Source organism: Anolis carolinensis, chromosome 6 (genome assembly GCF_035594765.1).
Source record: "Anolis carolinensis isolate JA03-04 chromosome 6, rAnoCar3.1.pri, whole genome shotgun sequence".
Taxonomy (NCBI): Eukaryota; Metazoa; Chordata; class Lepidosauria; order Squamata; family Dactyloidae; genus Anolis; species Anolis carolinensis.
The window spans coordinates 61,644,883-61,665,742 of record NC_085846.1 but is presented as its reverse complement, the minus strand read 5'-3'; the positions used below and the strand labels follow the sequence as shown (position 1 = coordinate 61,665,742).

General features: G+C 37.8%; 1 protein-coding gene across 18 annotated transcripts in view; it reads left to right on the top strand.

Annotated features, from left to right (window-relative positions):
* arpp21 (cAMP regulated phosphoprotein 21) overlaps positions 1-20,860 on the top strand; it is a 249,253-nt gene that overhangs the window by 73,001 nt on the left and 155,392 nt on the right. For 17 of the 18 annotated variants that reach the window (XR_010007196.1, XR_010007195.1, XM_062984203.1 and 14 more), the window contains 6 exons: positions 496-531; positions 1,374-1,457; positions 4,987-5,137; positions 8,170-8,248; positions 18,239-18,298; positions 20,715-20,855. Coding sequence is in view for 16 of the 18 variants with exons in the window: in XM_062984203.1 (XP_062840273.1) it covers positions 496-531; positions 1,374-1,457; positions 4,987-5,137; positions 8,170-8,248; positions 18,239-18,298; positions 20,715-20,855 (551 nt within the window). In the remaining 2 variants the exon portion in view is untranslated. Of the gene's footprint in view, positions 1-495; positions 532-1,373; positions 1,458-4,986; positions 5,138-8,169; positions 8,249-18,238; positions 18,299-20,714; positions 20,856-20,860 lie in introns of those variants that run through there. The other variant, XM_062984209.1, reaches the window with a different exon arrangement.

The following is a 20,860-nucleotide window of genomic DNA, read 5'->3' as shown; positions in this document are numbered from 1 at the left end:
ATTACTAAATTGCTAACCTGCTTTAATAAAAATGTGGATTTAGAAGATTTGGATTTTTAACATTTTCTTCATCCATATAAAACTAGAATTTGGTTTTTAACCCCTATTGAGATCTATGGAAAGATTTCTTACAGAGACATTCTTATGTCCACTTTTTTCAAGCTATTTAATAATAATAAAAACAAAACTTTATTTATATCCTGCCCCATCTCCCAATACAGGACTCAGAGTGTCTGACAACATAAAAGTCAAATATTCAATTCCAACAAGTACATACATATAGGCATAACTTAATAAATAGCATTTAAAACCCAACCACATTTGATAATAATAAATTGTAATAAACAATACAACACAATACTACACTAAAATGCCTATATTATTAAAACACTATAATATTTGGCAATCACCTCATGACACAGGTTCTTCATAAATGATTTAAAGAAGCCCTGTTATATATCCATTAGTTATGAATAATTTGTCACTTTTTTGCAGAATCAAGATGCTAGCCAGCAGAAAAAAAGATTTAAGGTAAAGTTTTTGATGGATTATTCAGTTAGTATAAAATTGTTTTAGGATGAAACGTTGCCTGCTTGTGGCTGATTTTGAAACTGTGTCCTTAGTTTGCTTGCTTGTTTTCATTTGTAGTGTAGGAAGGCATCTAAAAGCAGGAAGATTTCATAAATCATCACTATTTCAATCAATATATTTTTCACCATTCAAACATTTTTTGTTTTCATATATTTGTGCTATGCCACCACATAAATACATCTTTTTATTGTTATGCTGCACTTAAAATTTGCATACAGTACATGAATATATATTTCCCAAGTTAGAAAAGTGAATACATAAAAGCATAGAAGTAGATGGTCAAAGTTCTCTCCCCCTTCCTATTTTACAAATTCCATTGTAAAAAGTCTCAAGAGACCGCTTACAGAATCTGGGGAGCAGGGTGAGCTCCCATCTGTCAGCTCCAACTTCTCATGCAGGGACATGAGAGAAGTCCCCCACAGGATGGTAAAACATCCGGGTGTCCCCTGGGCAACGTCCTTGCGAATGACCAGTTCGCTCACACCAGAAGCGACTTGGAATTTCTCAAGTTGCTCCTGACACGAAAAGAAGTGAAATATGATGAGTCAAATCTTTTTTTTTATTTAATGAATAATGCCTTTTGAGTGCCTCTTTTGTTTTCTATTAAATTATTTCTAATAAATGAAATATTTTCAACCTTTGTTCCCCTTTATTAAGCTCAAACCTATCCAACAGGAACCCTGTGTGACATTTTTGTGTGCATCAGTTCTAGATTTACTTGAATCACGGTGTAAAAGGCCCATTCCATACAAAATTGATTTTTCTTTTTTTCTATATTCCAGTCAGGAGGGAAGGGGAAACTGGTACGAAGTCTGGCTGTATGTGAAGAATCATCCCCTCGTCTGGAAACAGAGAATGATAATCAGGTATCTAAAACTGTTGCGATTAGCTGCATGGTTAAATTTCCTGTCTATATGCATGATGCCATTATGTATTTGGAATTTAAAGGTGTTTCTTGATTTTGGGAAACCCAAATGGCTGCTTCGAACAGTATATTTGATGATGATGGTGATGGTGATGGTGATTTAGTTGTGTTTAGCGTGTACATATTTTGAAATAAATTAGTAGCTCGACAGTGTGTCACAGGGTGTTATTTGCTCTTTTTTTTCCAGAGCCCCTGAAAATTTCAACAAATGGAAAAGAATTCAGATTAATTATTTTTAAAACATTAAAAAGATAGACTTGTTATTTTCTCTAAGAATATCTCTTTTAAGATGACACCAGACATAGCACTCTGAGTTCATTCTGGCTTCTAAGTCATGCAAGGTCCATGTATCAGTTTCCCCAAAACCTATTCCTAGGTTACCTGGCAAATTCCAGAAACTCTAAATCATAATGATCCAGAAGCAAGTGCATTGTACTCCACATGGTTTATTTTTCCGATTCATGGTGCCAATTTTCCACTATTGCAAAGCCTGTATTTGAATGTATTGGTGTTGTATGCCATTTATTCCAAAGATATATATAGTTATATGTATATATGGATCAAATCAGGAAAATTAGATCAAACATACTTCAGAATTTTGCAAAAATGTCCTTACTGCAAAAAAAATCCTCTTCTCTTTTCATTTCTTAATAAAAACAAATTTAACAAGAACTCAAACCAAAAAAAAAATACAGAGATAACAGAAAGAAAAAGCAAACTTTCTGCCAGCACTTTTTTTACTTGAAGACTCAGATATTATTTGAAGAATGAGATTGGCCATAGAAAGGGAAAGGAGATAGAGAATGACATATGAACTTTTGTTAGCACAAAACAACAATCACATTGAAGTGTACTTTCTTAAACTTTCCTCTATTAACTTGAAATGAAACAAACCAAACTCTCTTCTTTGGACTTTGCCATGGAGAGTTTTATTTTTTTTGAAAGACCAAAAAACCTACCACCCCATAATTTATTGAGTTGTGGGGTTTTTCTGTGTTCTCTTGCTGCTCTACAATGACATTTATGCAGTAGGACAATAGACAGGTTATTTTAGAAATTGTACATAGATATTTTGGGGGAAAAGTTACGTTTCCAAACAACTTGCAGTACTAGAAATGTGTGACTTCTGTTCTGAATTTGGTTTGTATTTTTCATTATTTCAAATGAAGATTATGAGGAGAACAATATAAGTATCACAGATTGTATTAAATATTGCATGGTAGTTTCTGATGTACTCTTTACAAAGGGGAAAAGGGGAATGTTATACTCTACATCTTAGCAGATACAGAGGTCAGTACTTCTAAACTACCCCAGTGCAAAAAAGAGGAAAATTGTAATGCACATTCCTCCTGGCCCCGGCCACTGTTTGGTGTGTTATAAGAGAGACTCCTTTGACCTGAATGTAAAAAATGTGGGGTTTACAATATCTTCTGCTACTGAAGCGTGCTTCTTGAGGCTGATTGGTTTCATATAATACATTATTTAGTTGAAATGCCAATTGAATTTGCACTGAGAAAGTTAGACCTGTGTTTTCCTTTTTAAATGGACAAAAGGACATTGGAAGAACTGTGCCAATGGAAACTGTTTATCCTTTTAAAGTTATTTTTCTTTCTTTCCTTCTTAGTTTATCTTAGCTGTTTACATAATACAGGGTCTACAATTAACAGAGAATGTATGGTACACTGCCAGTACTACAGAGTATGGATTGTACTACAAATCTAATATTTGTATTATATTTGAAAATTTGCCTTGATTTTCCTGTGTAGGAAAAATCTTGTTACCTGTATTACTTGATCATGAAGATTTATCTGATCGCACACTCTGTCCTTACTTTAAAAAGAATGTTGCCTCTAATGCTATTGTTTTATCAGTGTATTATTGAAAACTGAACATTTCTTGTTGTTTGCTACATTTACCCTGTATGAATGTACTTATCAACGTTGTAATTTTACTATTGAAAAACAAATAAATAAAAAATGAACATAAGAAACAAAAAATAGATTGTTTTTGGACTCCAAAGCACTTCTGTGTGTGTTTATTTCAAATGCAATTACTATGTAGAAATATGTTATATGTGTACCACAAAGTATATGCTGTATGCTTATATGTTTGTTTTAGACTGTATGTAAAGTACATGTTTTTTCATGTCTATAAAAATAAATTATGAATTGTCAGTAAAAGTGAAAAACTGAAGATATCAGAGCAAATTAGCATCCTTTTCATTATTTGGCTGACCCAATTTTCTCAAGTAGACAGATTATTTGGAAGGAATTTACATCAACACATAACTATTTACAGTAAACTGGGTATTTTTATAATGTATTTCCTGAATAACCTTTTGTTCGGTGACCAGATCTTGAAAGTCATGGGCCATTAACTAACAATAACTTCTGCCAAATTGTAGTCCCAATGATTTCAGAGGAGCTTAAATATTCATATCATAACAATGAATCACCTTAAAAATCTATATATACTTAATAGTTTTTCCACCCCTGCATAATATGTATGCATAGATTGCAACTACATTATGCAGTCACCTCTAAAAATACCATTTCAAAGCTATTTAAATTTACTAGATGATGGACCTACTCATCTGAGATATATATTACCATTATTAGACTCCCTTAAATGATACACGTAGCTATAGAACATTTGAATTATTCTTGTCACCTTAAATATTCAACATGCTAAAAGTGAAAGCATGACACTTGTAACAATAAACTCTTGAACATACTTATTAGGAAACTGAGTAAATATCTGAGAATTTTTCCTCATTGTAGTGCAAGTATACATATTAAATAAATCAATATTTTAAATGATGATATTAGACATGATATGATCATCTTCTCATTTGTATTTATCGGGCAACTGTTTTAGATGTTAAATAGGTCTTTATTAAAGATCATATGTAATACCAATATTTATTTCCTTGTATGATTTAAAATTTTAAGTTAATTATTAAGCTTCACTTCTTCATTCTAAACACAGTTTCATAGATGCACCATCATATTTAGTCTCAGTTTCTTTAAGCTAAGTGATTATGTCTTCTGTAGATTTGCCTTGAAATGCCTTCTCTTGATTACAGTGGAATTTATTTGGCAGTTTAGAAATTCATTGTTAATATTTTAGTTGTAATTCCTTCACTCAGTACTTTTTGTTATGCACTTTTATTTTTAAAAATGCAATCCAATGAGATATATTGAAAGGAAATTTGAATTTCTGTGCAACAAGTAAATTAAGATACTAACTTTCATCTAGTAATATCTAAATTCTGATCCTTAGTAGTAGTATCCAAAATAAATATCAGGAAGCAAAATTTGTCCCTTAGAGTATGCTATTCTTTTTCGAAGATTAATTTTGCCAAATATTGTCTGGCTGAAGCTTTTCTGAGCATGGACTTCACTATATATTTTGGAAGCCATGCCAAGTTTCCTGAATTTGGCCCTAAATTATTATATTTGTTTCAACAGGAATCAATACAACTACAACTTTCAAGTTTCCCCAGCCTACAAGAAGAGGATAAATCTAGTAAAGATGACTCTGAGAAAGAAAAAGAGAAGGATAAAAACAAAGAAAAAGATAGAAACATTGAAAAACCCAAGATAAGAATGTTGCCAAAAGGTGAACAAACATATTTAAATTATTGTTGAGTCATTAATCATACTTGCATACTAAGACATATCTGAGTGCAAGTATGTGCATTAGTTTGTGCATTGAGGTTCTGTATATGTGTGGGGCTGTAGTGTGTGTATTTGTTTGCATATATTTAATATGTATTTAGTATCCACCCAGTACCATCAAGACTTTCTTCACCTATACTTCCTTTCTGCAGCTCTCTGCAGCACTGAAAACCTGTTCCAGAAGAATCAGAACCTTCTGGGTTGGGCTATTAGAGATCAAAGGGACTGCAGAAAGGAGGTGATAGCTTCCTTTCTTTCCATTAGTGGAAGTAGTTTCCTGTTTGTGGAAGTCCTATATTGGATACGGGCCTGTATGCCAAGCCTACACCATTTATGAACCACAAGTGGAAATGCAGCCCTGCAAGTACCAAATTACCAAGTTTATTCGATGCTTAGAACATAGGTCTTTCACATGCAAGGCAAACAAACAAATACATGAAAACCAGATTATTAAATACAATATAAAATACACCATTAAAATCCTATATAAATCATTAAAATGCTACATAATCAATGGTGAGTTATGACCTTAGAATACTGCATAAGGTGCTGCATAGACTAGCATTTGCATAATTAAAAACCAAGTAAAACCAAGTAAATACAGCATTATTAAAACTTAAGCAGGGAACACCTTGGATATAAACAACCACTATTAGTTAAAAGCATCCCCAACACAGTCGACTGCAATATCAGAAATTAGTCTTGCCCGGATTTTCTGTGCTGCCAGGGCAAAAAGAGCCACCTTGTGAGTAACCACAGGGTTAGTGTCAGCCAAAAGGTAGAAAATCTTTTCTGACACAGTATTTGTTTGAAGGAGATAAAGAATAGGTCCTAGGATTTTAGTTCTTGGCTCAGAATACAGAGGGCAGAAAAACAAACAGTGAGGCAAATCCTCAATTTCCGGGGACCCTGCAAGCAGATAGAACAACTCATCAAGGTTCAACATAGATTGCTAATAGATGCAAGGACCAGAAAATGATTGCAGATCATCCCATCCACAATGTATAATGTGTGAATTTTGTTTAGCTTTGAGATCTACAATGTTTGAGAGTTTCTTTAAAAACATGAAATATTAGCATATTTTACAAGTCCTTTTGTTACTTTAGGGAAATCAATTTCAATATAGAGCCCCATGACATAACATTATCACATTTGATATATTAAAATACAGTTAACTCAAGATGTATTTATCGATTGAACTATATGGTGATGATGAATATGCTAGAAATGGGACTGCATGGATTGAAACTCTAAAATGAAGGTGCCTATTCTGTTTTGAGGAGCAGATTAAAAAACAACAGAAACAGGACAAAACTTAAACATTACTAAAACAGACAAAATTATTTTATCTTCACAATATCCTAAGTAACCTAAAGACATCAGACTCTGTCTGATTTGGAAGCTAAGCAAGGTATATTCTGGTTTATTCTTGAATGGGAGACCACCAACATATAACATGTGCTGTAGGCTATATTTCAATGGAAGAAATTGGCAGAAGCACCTCGAGTATTATTTTCCTATGAAATTCATGAGATTGCCATAAGTTGAGAGATGACTTGAAGGCATATACACACAAACACATTTTTGTGCAAGCACAAGATATGATTTTCCATAAAACGAAACACAACTAGGAATTGTAATGGTCTGATGTTCTACATAGTGTTACATAAAAGCCTTCCTCTTACATAATTTTTGGAAATAATTTTGAAAAAGTAAATATCTGAGCACTTCTTTCCAGCCCCTTAAAAAAGCTTTTGGAAAAATTTGGATTCCCCTCCCCCCCTACCTCATTGTTTCCATTTTTCTGCCCCCTATATATATATATATCACCTTTCCAAACATATTGTGGGCATGATATCTCTCTCTCTCTCTCTCTCTCTCTCTCTCTCTCTCTCTCTCTCTCTCTCTCTACTTTGATTTTGAGTGTTAATACTGGGTTGGTAAATCCTTAAAATACTCACAATGGATTTGTTCATCCATGACCTGCCACCAAGTTCTTACAATAAAATCATCAGGTAAACTCATGATTATGTAAACTCTCTCATTTCCCATCACTAAGGGCACAGTAAAAAGGAAAAAATGAATATTTCATATGCAGATGAAGAGAAAGTCTTGATTGACTTATTTCTTCTTCTCCATAAAGGAGGAACCTATGCCGCATCTGTGGGCAATTAGGGAGTGGCAGATATTCCTCTAAATATAATCCTGATCCATCCATGAGCATCACTCATGTTCAGGGAATTAAAAAAATGGAAGATACCTACAATGAATTACTTCTCCCCCTAAAAAGTGGAATGGAAGCTCTTGCATACAGCCAAAGTTGTTATTGAGGGCAAACAATCAATACTTCTGCAGCTTCCTTCACTGGTGTTGGGTGAATTGAAAGCACAGAAAACTATTGCTGAAATAATGTTATTATTCATAGATGTTCCTTCATTTGATTTTTTGTTATTGAGAAATTATTTAATTCTTATGTAATCCCAATTTAGTTTCTTGCATACTTTATAAACACCACACAAAATATGTGAAAGGATTGTCAATCAATTAATAATACATTTGCAATTATCTAATCTTGGCAAAATTCCATGCTACATTATGAGGGTCTTATCATGTCTTCCATGTCTTCTTGGCTCTTCTATCACTATTGCCCTTCATTATAGACAAAGATATACCCAGACTGTAGGTTATGTCTGGGGCTTTTTTGTGTTCTTAAACTTAGTTTCCTGTAATATTAAGTTGTACTTGATCCTTGTAGCTCTTCACAAATAAGTTGGAAGAATGTGTACGCTCCAACTGTTTCATAAATTATTTTTATATAATACAATTCATACCCTTCATGAATTAAGACATTCTGGTACATGGAATGAAGAGGCAAGGCAGGGAGATGCAGATGAGAGAAACATTACTTCATACAATAGCTTTTTAAAAACCTTTTAAAGAAATAGAGCTATTAGTAACATGTGTTTTTTTTAGACTGCAGCCAAGAATACACAGACTCCACTGGAATAGATTTGCATGAATTTCTGGTCAACACATTAAAGAATAACCCCAGGTAAGTGTCACTTTTTGTGTGACTTAAAAACTGGGAGAAACTTAATAAATATGCCAAAAATATGATGGTCATGGTATGGGAAATATCTATGATGTTATAATAACATATTGGCACATATATAGCCTATATAGTTATGAATGCCTAAGTAACATTTCCTGGCCCAACTTCCCCTCATTACCTACTTTACCAAGCAGCAGCCATATTAAGAAATGGAGGTCTCTTCAGCTTGTGGTGTAGGGGGATGGCATTTCTATTTCCCTCCAACCTCCTAGTGGGACTGCAACAAAACTCACAATAGGGGCCCAATTCTGATTGTTGTAGCCTTGCTCACTAGTGGGAGGGTGTTTGTGACATCCTTCCCCTCCTCTCTCCAAACTGGCAACTGAACACTTCATTTTTTTGGTGTGGCTGCTGCCTGGTAAAGTAGATTTGGGATGATATCCACAATTGTCACTATGTTCACAAATATGGAGCATTTATGGATGCATAACTCTTGGTTAGGAATCTGTAGAATCATAGAATCATAGAATAGTAGAGTTGGAAGAGACCTCATGGGCAGTCCAACCAGTCCAACCCCCTGCTAAGAAGCAGGAAATCGCATTCAAAGCACCCCCGACAGATAGCCATCCAGCCTCTGCTTAAAAGCCTCCAAAGAAGGAGCCTCCACCACGGCCCGGGGGAGAGAGTTCCACTGTCGAACAGCTCTCACAGTGAGGAAGTTCTTCCTGATGTTCAGGTGGAATCTCCTTTCCTGTAGTTTGAAGCCATTGTTCCGTGTCCTAGTCTGCAGGGCAGCAGAAAACAAGCTTGCTCCCTCCTCCCTATGACTTCCCTTCACGTATTTGTACATGGCTATCATGTCTCCTCTCAGCCTTCTCTTCTGCAGGCTAAACATTCCCAGCTCTTTAAGCCGCTCCTCATAGGGCTTGTTCTCCAGACCCTTAATCATTTTAGTCGCCCTCCTCTGGACGCTTTCCAGCTTGTCAACATCTCCCTTCAACTGCAGTGCCCAGAATTGGACACAGTATTCCAGGTGTGGTCTGACCAAGGCAGAATAGAGGGGGAGCATGACTTCCCTGGATCTAGACGCTATAACCCTATTGATGCAGGCCAGAATCCTGTTGGCTTTTTTAGCTGCCGCAACACATTGTTGGCTCATGTTTAACTTGTTGTCCATGACGACTCCAAGGTCTTTTTCGCACACACTGCTGTCAAGCCAGGCGTCCCCCGTTCTATATCTTTGATTTCCATTTTTTCTGCCGAAGTGAAGTATCTTGCATTTGTCCCTGTTGAACTTCATTTTGTTAGTTTCGGCCCATCTCTCTAGTCTGTCAAGATCATTTTGAATTCTGCTCCTGTCTTCTGGAGTGTTAGCTATCCCTCCCAGTTTGGTGTCGTCTGCAAACTTGATGATCGTGCCTTCTAACCCTTCGTCTAAGTCGTTAATAAAGATGTTGAACAGAACCGGGCCCAGGACGGAGCCCTGCGGCACTCCACTTGTCACTTCTTTCCATGATGAAGACGATGCATTGGTGAGCACCCTTTGGGTTCGTTCGCTTAGCCAATTACAGATCCACCTAACCGTAGTTTTGTCTAGCCCGCATTTTACTAGTTTGTTTGCCAGAAGGTCATGGGGGACTTTGTCGAAGGCCTTACTGAAATCTAGGTACGCTACATCCACAGCATTCCCTGTATCGACCCAACTCGTAACTCTATCGAAAAAAGAGATCAGATTAGTCTGGCATGACTTGTTTTTGGTAAATCCGTGTTGACTATTAGCAATGACCGCATTTGTTTCTAAGTGTTTGCAGACCACTTCCTTAATGATCTTTTCCAGAATCTTGCCTGATATCGATGTGAGGCTGACCGGACGGTAATTGTTTGGGTCATTCTTTTTTCCCTTCTTGAAGAAAGGGACCACATTCGCCCTCCTCCAATCTGCTGGGACTTCTTCCGTTCTCCAAGAACTCTCGAAGATAATTGCCAGTGGTTCTGAAATAATTTCCGCTAGTTCCTTCAATACTCTTGGATGTAGCTGATCTGGCCCTGGGGACTTGAATTCATTTAGAGTGGCCAGGTGTTCCTGGACAACTTGTTTCCCTATTTGGGGTTGGATTTCCCCAAATCCTTCATCCATTCCATGTTGCTGAGGTTGAAGATAGCTTTCTTTTTGTGAGATGACTGAGGCAAAGAAGGCATTAAGCAGTTCTGCCTGTCCCCTGTCGCCATCACCCCATCTTCTCCTTGCAGTGGCCCTATCGCCTCCTTTTTCTTCCTTCTTCCTTTCTTCATTTTTTGGAAGTCAGCTCTCTTAAAGTCCAGAATGCGTGTTTGACTTGTCTTAGTTTCAGCATTCCTTTGTATTGCAAACTGCAGGAGCACATGGTCACTTGCCTCTAAGGATCCAACCACTTCAACTGTATTGATCAGGTCTTCCACATTTGTTAAGATTAGATCAAGAGTTGCTGATCCCTTTGTTGCCTCTTCTACCTTCTGGACCATAAAATTGTCTGCAAGGCAAGTGAGGAATTTGCTGGATTTTGTACTCTTGCCTGAGTTTGTTTTCCAGCAGATATCAGGATAGTTGAAATCGCCCATGACTACTATATCTCTTCTTTGTGCCTGTTTGGTCAGCTGTTGACAGAAGGCTTCATCAAGTCCTTCATTCTGACTCGGAGGTCTGTAGTAGACACCCATTACAAGATCTTTTTGAGTCCCGGTTCCCTTGATTCTTATCCAGATGCTTTCAAGCTGGTTTCCCGGATTACAGTCTTGCATTTCTTCTGCAGCGTAACTGTTTTTGACATATAAAGCTACTCCCCCTCCTCTCCCCTTTGTTCTATTTCTGTGAAAGAGGTTATAGCCCTCAATGGTTAAATTCCAGTGATGGGAGTCATCCCACCAGGTTTCAGTGATGCCTATGACATCGTATGTGCATTGCTGTGCTAAGAGTTGGAGTTCGTCTTGCTTATTTCCCATGCTCTGAGCATTAGTGTAAAGACATGTAAGCCCCTGTGACCTCCCCTCAAGCTGTTTATTTGGGATTATTGTGCTCTCTGTACTTGGTCCTTGCTGTGTTTGTGCAGCCCTCCGTTTAGCCTTTTGGCGGTTCCCTGTGGTCGTGGGTAATATAGTGTTCGTCAGGCTGTTGTTCCCCTCCCCCAGTGGATCTAGTTTAAAGTGCGCCTGATGAGGTTTGTGAGTCTGTGTGCAAAAAGATGTTTTCCTATTTGTGTGAGATGCACCCCATCACTTGCCAGTAGTCCATCCTCTTGGAAGAGTAGACCATGGTCAAGGAAGCCAAAATGCTCCTCTTGACACCATTTTCTGAGCCAGTTATTGACCTGTACTGTTTTTCTGGCCCTTGTAGAGCCGTGTCCTACAACGGGGAGGAGGGATGAAAAGATCACATGTACGTTATACAGTTTTAGCTTTGTTCCCAGAGCTCGAACATCGTTTGTGATCTTTTGAAAAGTATACCTAGCGGTGTCATTGGCACCTACATGAATCAACATAAGGTGGGGAGGGTGATGGGGCTTTAGGAGCCTGCTGAGCCTCTGAGTGATATGGTGTATTTTTGCCCCCGGGAAGCAGCATGTTTCTCGAGCCATCCCATCCGGTCTGGAAATGATGGCTTCTGTTCCTCTAAGGAGGGAGTCACCTACTACCAAGACCTGTTTCCATTGAGGATTGACAGGGTCCCTTTTGTGCAAGACAGTGTGTATGTCCCCTGAAGAGTGTTCCTGTTGAAGTGAATCATGTAGGTGTAAAGTGTTGTCCTCTTCCTCAACATCTCCAGTGCATTCATCAATGACAATCCATTGAGATACATCCGAGAGCCCATTACTCTCCCAAGGATGTTCCTGTTGCTCCTGGTCTACGATTGGGAATGGAGCATTTGCATGATTACATAAGTGTGAATCTGGTGATGCACTGTCCCCGTCAGGGCTATCCCCTGCCCATTGATCAAGGGTGGCCCACTGAGTGGTATCTAAGAAACTGTGGTCCTCCACAAGATGTGTTTCCTGATTGTATGTTAATGGTGTAAGAATTTCAAATCTGTTGTGTAAATCTAGCTGAACAGAGGAGTTCTACGGAGGCTGCCTGGTCCTGTGTCTCCTTCTATGGGTGACCTCCTTCCAAGCCTGAGGGTTGTCTACCTTTGAGTTTATCTCCCCATAAGGTTCCTGATCATGGTCATGGTGGTGTTGGTGTGATGCAGGCTGCAGATCTACAGCAGCGTGTTGTGCATTGTCCAAGAAGAGCTCAAGTGCCTGAATGTCCTTAAGGGTCTTAATACGGTGCTCGAGCTGTTGGATCCTCTGCTCCATCAGAGTCATCTGTTTGCATTTGGAGCAGATGTAGTTGACTAGTTTTTGTGTGAAAAAGCGGAACATGCCACAGCTGGTGCATGTGATGGGAATGTTTTGCTTTTGTTGCATCTCTTGGTGAGTGTGGTGGCCAAGTGGGATCTTTGTACAGTTAAGTAATATGCACACACTTTATGTGCAGACTGCCCCAAACCACCTCTTTGTGTATTTGTTTATGTTGTTTTGTTTCCTGTATGTACTGCAAAGGATAGTTAGTAAAGATGTCTTTTTTGCGCACCTGGCGGCGCGCGTGACACTGGCAAATAAAGCTTTTCCAGAAACTCAATTAACAGGGGACAATGCCTGCTGTCAATCAACTTAAGTACCTGGCTCTCTTTCAACACAACAGTCACACAACAGTTAGACTTTGACCACAGGAGCCAAGCCCACACTCAGTTTAAAATCTTAGCCAAATCTTAGCCAAATCCTACCTGAAGCCAGGGAGCAAAAATGTCCTCCTGCTGCCTCTGCTTCTGCGAGAACCAACTGCAATATAGAATGTCAGGAACTGATTTTTTTAATAATAACTCCTGTCAAAATAAGAATAATTCCATTTTACCATATCTCACATTTGCGTATTTCACATATTACTTTAGCCCAGTAAGATAACTTAGAATGCTCAACAGCAATGTTTTTCAAACATTTGTTGTTAACAGCCATCAAGTTAATTTCAATGTATGACAACCTTCCAAATTCCCCTGGCATCAACAGCCTTGCTCAGGATTGTGACTTTCTTAATGAGTCAGTCCATCTGGAATTCATTCTTTGTCATTTCCTATGGCCTTATCAAACATTATTTGTCTTTTCTAGTTACTCTTGTCTTTTCATAATATGTCCACAGTGTGACAGTCTCACTTTAGTCACCTGAGCCTCCCTACAATATGTGTTCCTAGAGGGCAAGTTTTTCATTGTACTCTATAAGACCAGTACACACAGGGTATAAATTGAGTACTGGAATGGAGATTCATATAGAACCTCTCATATAGAAGTCTTGTATGCTGCCCTGGAAATACTTGGATTTATGGTTTCGATTTTGTAATTTTTGTAAAAAAAGAAAAAAAAAGATTCCATACAGACACCACATAGCTAGTTGCTTAATGATGCTTATGTGATAAGGAACAAGCCAATTTAATACAATGGCTTCAAAGTGCAGACTATGACTTACAATGTACTGTACAGCTTGTGTCCAGGCTACATTAAAGACTATTTTTTTCTGTATGAACCTGCCCTTCTTCCAATCCCACCACAATCACAAGCGTGTTAGGTGGGAACACAAGAGAGGGTCTTCTCAGTGGTTGCTTCCAGGATAGGGTAAGGGACTGAGGGCATATCTACACCGACCACTTGATGTGAACTGAAGAAATTTTGAAAATGCAGTGACAAAAACAAGTAAACCACATCACAGGCAAACCCAATTAAGGGATTGATGTTTCAGAGATCTGGACATTGGAGGAGAAGGGCTCTGAAAAAAACATGAATCCTCAATATCCTTGAAGCCCTGGATACTGCAGATTCTAGAACTGGGCCAGAGTCAGCCTGTCTGGTATATATGTATAAGTAATAGCACTGCCCAAGTTTTGACCTGGTTCCTATGTTTGATGAGTGATCAGGTGCGCATTCACTTTCACCCCTGCTACTTTCATCCTACCTTACTTAGTCAGTGTAAATTACTAGGCTGATCTTTTCTTGTTCTGCTGCCAAGGAGGCTTGGGGCAATTGAGTAATTACAAAAGTATTTTTACAGATGATGTTGTATTTATTTTTATTTGTTAAATGCTTTTTGTTTTTTTCCAAAAGTTCAGTAGTGTTTAATTTGTTTAATTGCATTTTAAGCATATGTTTGTTTTCATCGCCACCTGCTTTTCCCTATAAACCTTATTGTGAGATACTTTGAGCATTAATCCTGGGAGAACATCAAGAAAAGTCAAACAAATAATAAATTCCTAATTTCAAATCTTGAATTAAATTGGACATTGACTCCTTACTGGTACCTTCTTTGAGATGTAACAGGCCTTTGTGGAGAATTTCACATTCCAGCCTGTCTCATATGGTAAAAGGCGATTACTTGAAATTGTGGGCCATATCCATTTCAACTAACATCTTGAAATCAACTTGGAAGCAAATTGGAAGCCAGTGCCATTGGTTTAAGACTGCTATATCGACCCTCTAAAGTACATCCCTGGCAACAGTGTGACTGCTACATACTGTACTAGCTGTAGCTTACATTATTATTATTATTATTATTATTATTATTATTATTATTATTATTATTATTATTATTTATACCCCGCTTTATCCCTCCTGGAGGAGACTCAAAGCAGCTTGACATAAAAGCATTAGCATACAATTAGAAATATACAAACATTAAAACAAAATTAAATATAAATGGCATTAAAACACAGTTAAAAACCACAGCACCTCTTGATTAGATCTTAAAAACCTTCTTCTTTAAAATCTTGCCTGAATAAAAAGGTTTTAGCCTGCCGCTGGAAGAACAGCAGGGAAAAGGCCATTCTGGCTTCCCTGGGCAGGAAGTTCCAGAGTTGAGAGAATGTCCACTCTCTCATTCCCACCAATGGAGCTTGAGATGGAGGTGGGACTGGGGTAAGAGCCTCTCCAAACTATTTCCAGTTGCAGACCCACACTTCACATATTACAGTGGTCTCATTGGCATTATTGGTGTTAATATGTGAGCCACTATGTCCACAGCTGACCCTCTCTAGCAAGGGATTCATCTGTTGCACCAACCAAATCTGGGCCAAGACACTCCTGTCTACAGCAGGTCCCTGGCCTTTCAGGAGCAGTATTGGACTATGACTACCAAGGCTACAAAGCTGTTTTTTAAAGAGGAAGTTAAACTCCATCCAGGTTGCAGCCCTCACCACAGGCTAGATTTTTTAGTAACCAACAGAATTTAATCCTGTTTCCACTGAGCCTTAGTTTATTCTGTCCTTCACTGCATCCAGTCCATCACATTTGGGGATGTCTACAACCTTCTTGATGTTAGTTACAAAAGAGAGATAAAATTAGGTATCATTAGCATGATTCCAAAATATCAGATGCCATCCTCCAGCAGCATCGTGTAGATATTAAAAAGCATAGAATCAAGCCTGCAGAACTTTCTAGGCTAATAGTCATGATATTGAACAACAATCTCCACCATCATTTTCTAGGAATTATCTTCAGTAAGAATAAAAACCACTCCAAAGAGTATTCTGAAATCTCATATCAGATACATTACACAAAGATGGTACTAAATGCTCCTGAAACTGCCAGTAGGAAGAACCTTCTTTGTGTAGCTCAGTCTGTTTCTGTCACATTGGTGGAACAGCAAAGTTGGAAGGGATCCAGGTAATCCATTTCATTCAAGAAAGCCTTGAGTTCACTGCCACAACTTGCTTTAAGAGCTTACTCTAATATATACTGTATTGTTAACTGACTGAAACTTAACTGAGGGTAATGGGCTTCAACTAATATCTTTTCAGCAGCAATCTTATAACTATTCTCTCTGGAAATATAGTCTTTTCTCCCGAGAATGCATGACTCTTGTTCATAGTTTTAACCATCACATTCCACCAACCCTTTCAAATTAAAGCTACATGGGGAAACCCAGAGAGTTGCATAGGTACTGCCTCTTAATATAAAAATTGAAGACTTTGTTCCTGTAGAACAGTGGTTCTCAACCTGTGGGTCCCCAGATGTTTTGGCCTTCAACTCCCAGAAATCCTAAGAGCTGGTAAACCAGCTGGGATTTCTGGGAGTTGTAGCCAAAATACCTGGAGACTCACAGGCTGAGAACCACTGCTATAGAATCTCATGGGCAAGATATCTCATTTTACATTATTATAGAATGTACTAGCTGAAGAGAAGACTACAGCATCCTAAACTTTTTTTAAAAAATCACTGTTGAAATCGACACCTATGCTTCATTTTGTCAACAAATTCATTGTCCTTTTCCTGTGAATCTTTGTAATAAACCATCAATATGGGATTCATTAACTGCTCATTTTTAAGCTTCTGCTCAAACCTACACAAGAGGTACTTAGCTATCATTTTCTTATATAATCGTTATATAAAATATAGAATGCTAAGGTGTGGCTTGTACCCTGTTTAGATCTAAAGAAACATAAGTGAAAGTAGGAAATAAATCTCATGAATCCTTACATAAGTGTTCTGAGATTGTATGGTGAAGTGCCACATATTGGCAGGGGCTGCAATGCAGAAGGAGGAACTGAGAAAAAAAGCTTGAGAAAAAAAGACTATTGGATTTTGTATCACTTTCATAAAGAGTTGTTGTTGTTGTTGTTGTTGTTGTTGTTGTTGTTGTATCACTTTCCATATGCAGTACTACCTCTGTTAAGTCAGAAACAATCCTACCATACCAACAAAAACAAGATTTCTGCTTGTAAGAGGGCATTTCTCCATCCAATGAGAGACATAGGAATAAAAGTGTAAGGGGATGTCAAAAACATTTACATTGAGAATTCTGCTCCTGGATGCCTCTAGGGTTATAATACTCAAGATAAAAAGAATTATAATGGAAGGGAATATTGTTAATTTGGCTGGGACTAAAATTTCACACAGCTGAGTGCTCAAGATGTTTGTGGACTGTGAAAACTGGTGTGTTACCCTGCTGGGTACATTGTTCATCAGGATGCACTGGGAATCTCAGCTTAATCACATCACAAGTGGTTATCAAGACATAAAACAACTGAAGACATGACTGGATGACCTTGGTTAGGGTAGCAGAGATTTCTCAATATTCTAAATCTTTCTCTCCCTGCTCCCTCAGGTCTCACTTAGGCCTCAACCAGCAATTTTAGAAAAATAGAACTGACCCTCTGGTCACTTACAGATGAAAAAAGGGTGGCTGTTTGGAACAAAGTGGAAGTTTTCTTGTTAGTTTACATGTAGGAAGGAAATATTTAGGGAAATCTCCACTTCCCTAGTGAAGGCCATCCAGTCAAATCTTCATGTGTACTCTTTCAGGATTGATTGTGACTATGAATATGTCTGCATTTCTAGATTATAGCATGTTCATATCACTTTAACTGGCCCTGTCATATAAAATTCTGGGATTTGAGTTTGGTGATGGGTGTCTTGAATTCTCTGGTAGAGATCTCTAGTGCTGTTTAGAAATTCTCAAATAGCATATAATTTAAACCACGCACTAGGCTTCCATAGGAGCCATGAAAAGTTAAATGATACCAAACTGATGTAACTATATGTTGTACATAATTCTGTGCCACCCCACCCCAATATAAATAACAATATAATAAATTGTTATTTATTATTTTAAAATTCTCCATTCGTCCTTTGGAAGAATTCTAGGATACAGATTTGCACAAGATGCTACATATCGATAAACAATGATACAGAGTTGCATCTAGCAGCTTTTATTATCCAAAAAGGGGGGGGGGATCATAATTACGATGATATTAAGAATAATTTAGCCTGAATTACATTTGATGTAATTGCGCACTTGCTCATTTGGTGTTTGGCATAAATAATGTTATGTTATTCATAAACAGTGTTTAATAAGAGTACAATTATTGTAAACATTGTAGTTCAAAATGTACCTCTCAAACACACATTTAAATAGTATTTTTTTAATTAACAGGGATAGAATGATACTGTTAAAAATGGAGCAGGAAATTATCGATTTTATTAATGACAACAGGTAGGTTTATTTTCAGTATTAATTTTTTGTTTAATGAACACTGTCTTATGCTTTTGCCACTTGCTTTGAGATATGTTAGAAGTGGATACTCACTTCATTATTTTTGCATGATCTACAATACAGTGATATGGAGCTTTGCGACATGCAATTTACAGAATTTTCATAATAGGAATGCTTCATTGTATAAGAAACTGGGTATACTTTGAAAAAAGACAATTAGATATAGATTTCTCAATGTGTAATAAAGGAAACAATGTAGAGATTTCTAGTATGGTTTTATAATTATTTCAAACTGGTTTTATTTAAAACTATTACTAAGTATACAATGAATGATACCTTCCTGGGTGTCAGACTAATTTTCACGAAGAGCCACATCAGCCTTACGGCTGCCTTCAAAGGGCTGTTTATAACTGTAAGGGCAGTCATCACACTTGAGCATTTATCCATTTTAAATCAGGTTTCTGGCTCCTGCAGAATTCTGGGGTTTGTAGTTTGGTGAGGCCCAGGATCTGTCTGGCTGAGCTGTTTAAATGCTCCTCCCTAAAGTGGATTTAAAGTGGATTCAAACTCTAGTGTGATGAAGCCTTAAGACGGTATAGATTTAACTATGTTACCCTGTGCCACATATGCCACATAAAATTATATGGTGGGCCAAATTCAGCCCAGGAGACTTGCATTTGACACGTGCGTCTCAAACCGTACAGACTTAAGGAGGTGTGGGTCTAAAATCCTATTCTGCCATAAAGCTCTTTGGCACAGCCTGTCAGAGACACAGCCAAACACCATCCCTTGGCTGCTCGCACAGCCATTCTAGCTCTCCTGTCTTTATTTATTGTTACCCGATTGAGTGTTGGCAGCAACCCATTTCTACTGCAGTTTTAAAGTACTACCTGAAGTCTGAGCAGCAAGAAAGTGTAGCATATAAGAGAAAAGAGGGGCAGGTCTTCTTTCTACTTTGCCACCCTCAGCGACATGCAGTGTCAGAGGCAATATTAACAAATTCAAACTGGTGTTACCCAAACCTGAAGAGTTTTAAACCTAATTTAAAATAGGAAGCAACTACAGCCTTGTCTGGATGGCCACTGCCAAAGTATTTTCTTTCCAGGTCTCCCACTGGAACTTTCCATTAGTTCTAAGTTCATGGAAATCACATTGCCTTTTGATAGATCATTTGCCATTGTAGGCTTGACCTGTGGCCAGTAGTTCCATACTAGGAGCACCACCAAGAGCAGTAACACAGCTTAATCCCATCACAAGTGGTTATTAGGCCATAAAACACAACAACAGCAGACAAATGTTAGTACTGTTCCATTGTCTGGGTGCAGGCCAAAAGGGGGTGCTAGACAGAAAAGGATAGTCCATTTTATAGGAGGAGGGGGGCTGAAGGAGTAAAACCATTTTCCCCTGGTTTCCTGTTATCCCCCCCCCCCCCCCATGTCGCTGTCATAGAAACAATCCTCGTTTATGAAATGGGAAGTGAGGAGCAGGAATAACCAAAATGGGGGAAATTGGTTTCCTCCTTCCACTCCCCCCCCCCCCCCCATATAATCCTTCTGTGTCTATCGTCTCTTTTTGGCCTCTGCCGGATAATGAAACAGTACCCAAATGTCCCTGGATTCTTTGGACAAAGGACATTGTCCAAATATTACAAAAATAAATGTGCAGTTACCATTAGTTACAAAAGAATTCATCTAGATCCCTTGAAGATAAAGGGGACAGTATAGGTTAACTCCTAGCCATTTCTTTGTATTAGTGAAAATACAATGTAAAGGATATGTTCCTGAATTTATTGTGGAAACAGAAGACCATGGATTATTGAAATGAATGATTTCTTCCTGAAGTTATAAAATCACTCTGAAGGACTTAGCAAATTCCTATGGAGTTATCCTCTCTAGGAATTTACTATGTTTGCCAACATTTCTCTACGATAACGTCTGGCAGAAGTACACTATAAAATCAATCACCTGGAGGATCTATAATATGTCTAGAGATTACATATTTTTTCAGATGCTCATATGCAAAATTGTGGGTACTGGTTCCATGGGTACAGATGTCGTACTGTACAAACAAGTACAGTACCAATTTATTTGATATCTTCTCTTTAGTTGTTTTAGTTATACCAGAGTAATAAAAGAAAGCAGGAAGATTAACATTTAGTGAAATGTTAATCTTCCTGCTTTCTTTTATTACTCTGCTTTAAAAAATTAGGGACCTAATAAATGTGTAGCATGTCTTATTAAAAAAATACAATTTTAAAAATGAACAAGTGTTATAATAGAAAGAAGACTCGATATTTAACCTTCCAAATTAGACAAGTGAGTTAACCAAGCCTGATATTTAAAGAAACCCTCTTAATTTAAAAATGGTCTGCTGTCAGAGGCTGCATTATATTGAGCCCTTTGACGTTTTGTTCCAGTAATCATTATAAAAAGTTCCCCCAGATGTCATCGTATCAGCGAATGCTTGTGCACAGAGTGGCAGCCTACTTTGGCATGGATCACAACGTGGATCAGACTGGGAAATCTGTAATTATCAACAAGACCAGCAATATGAGAATGTAAG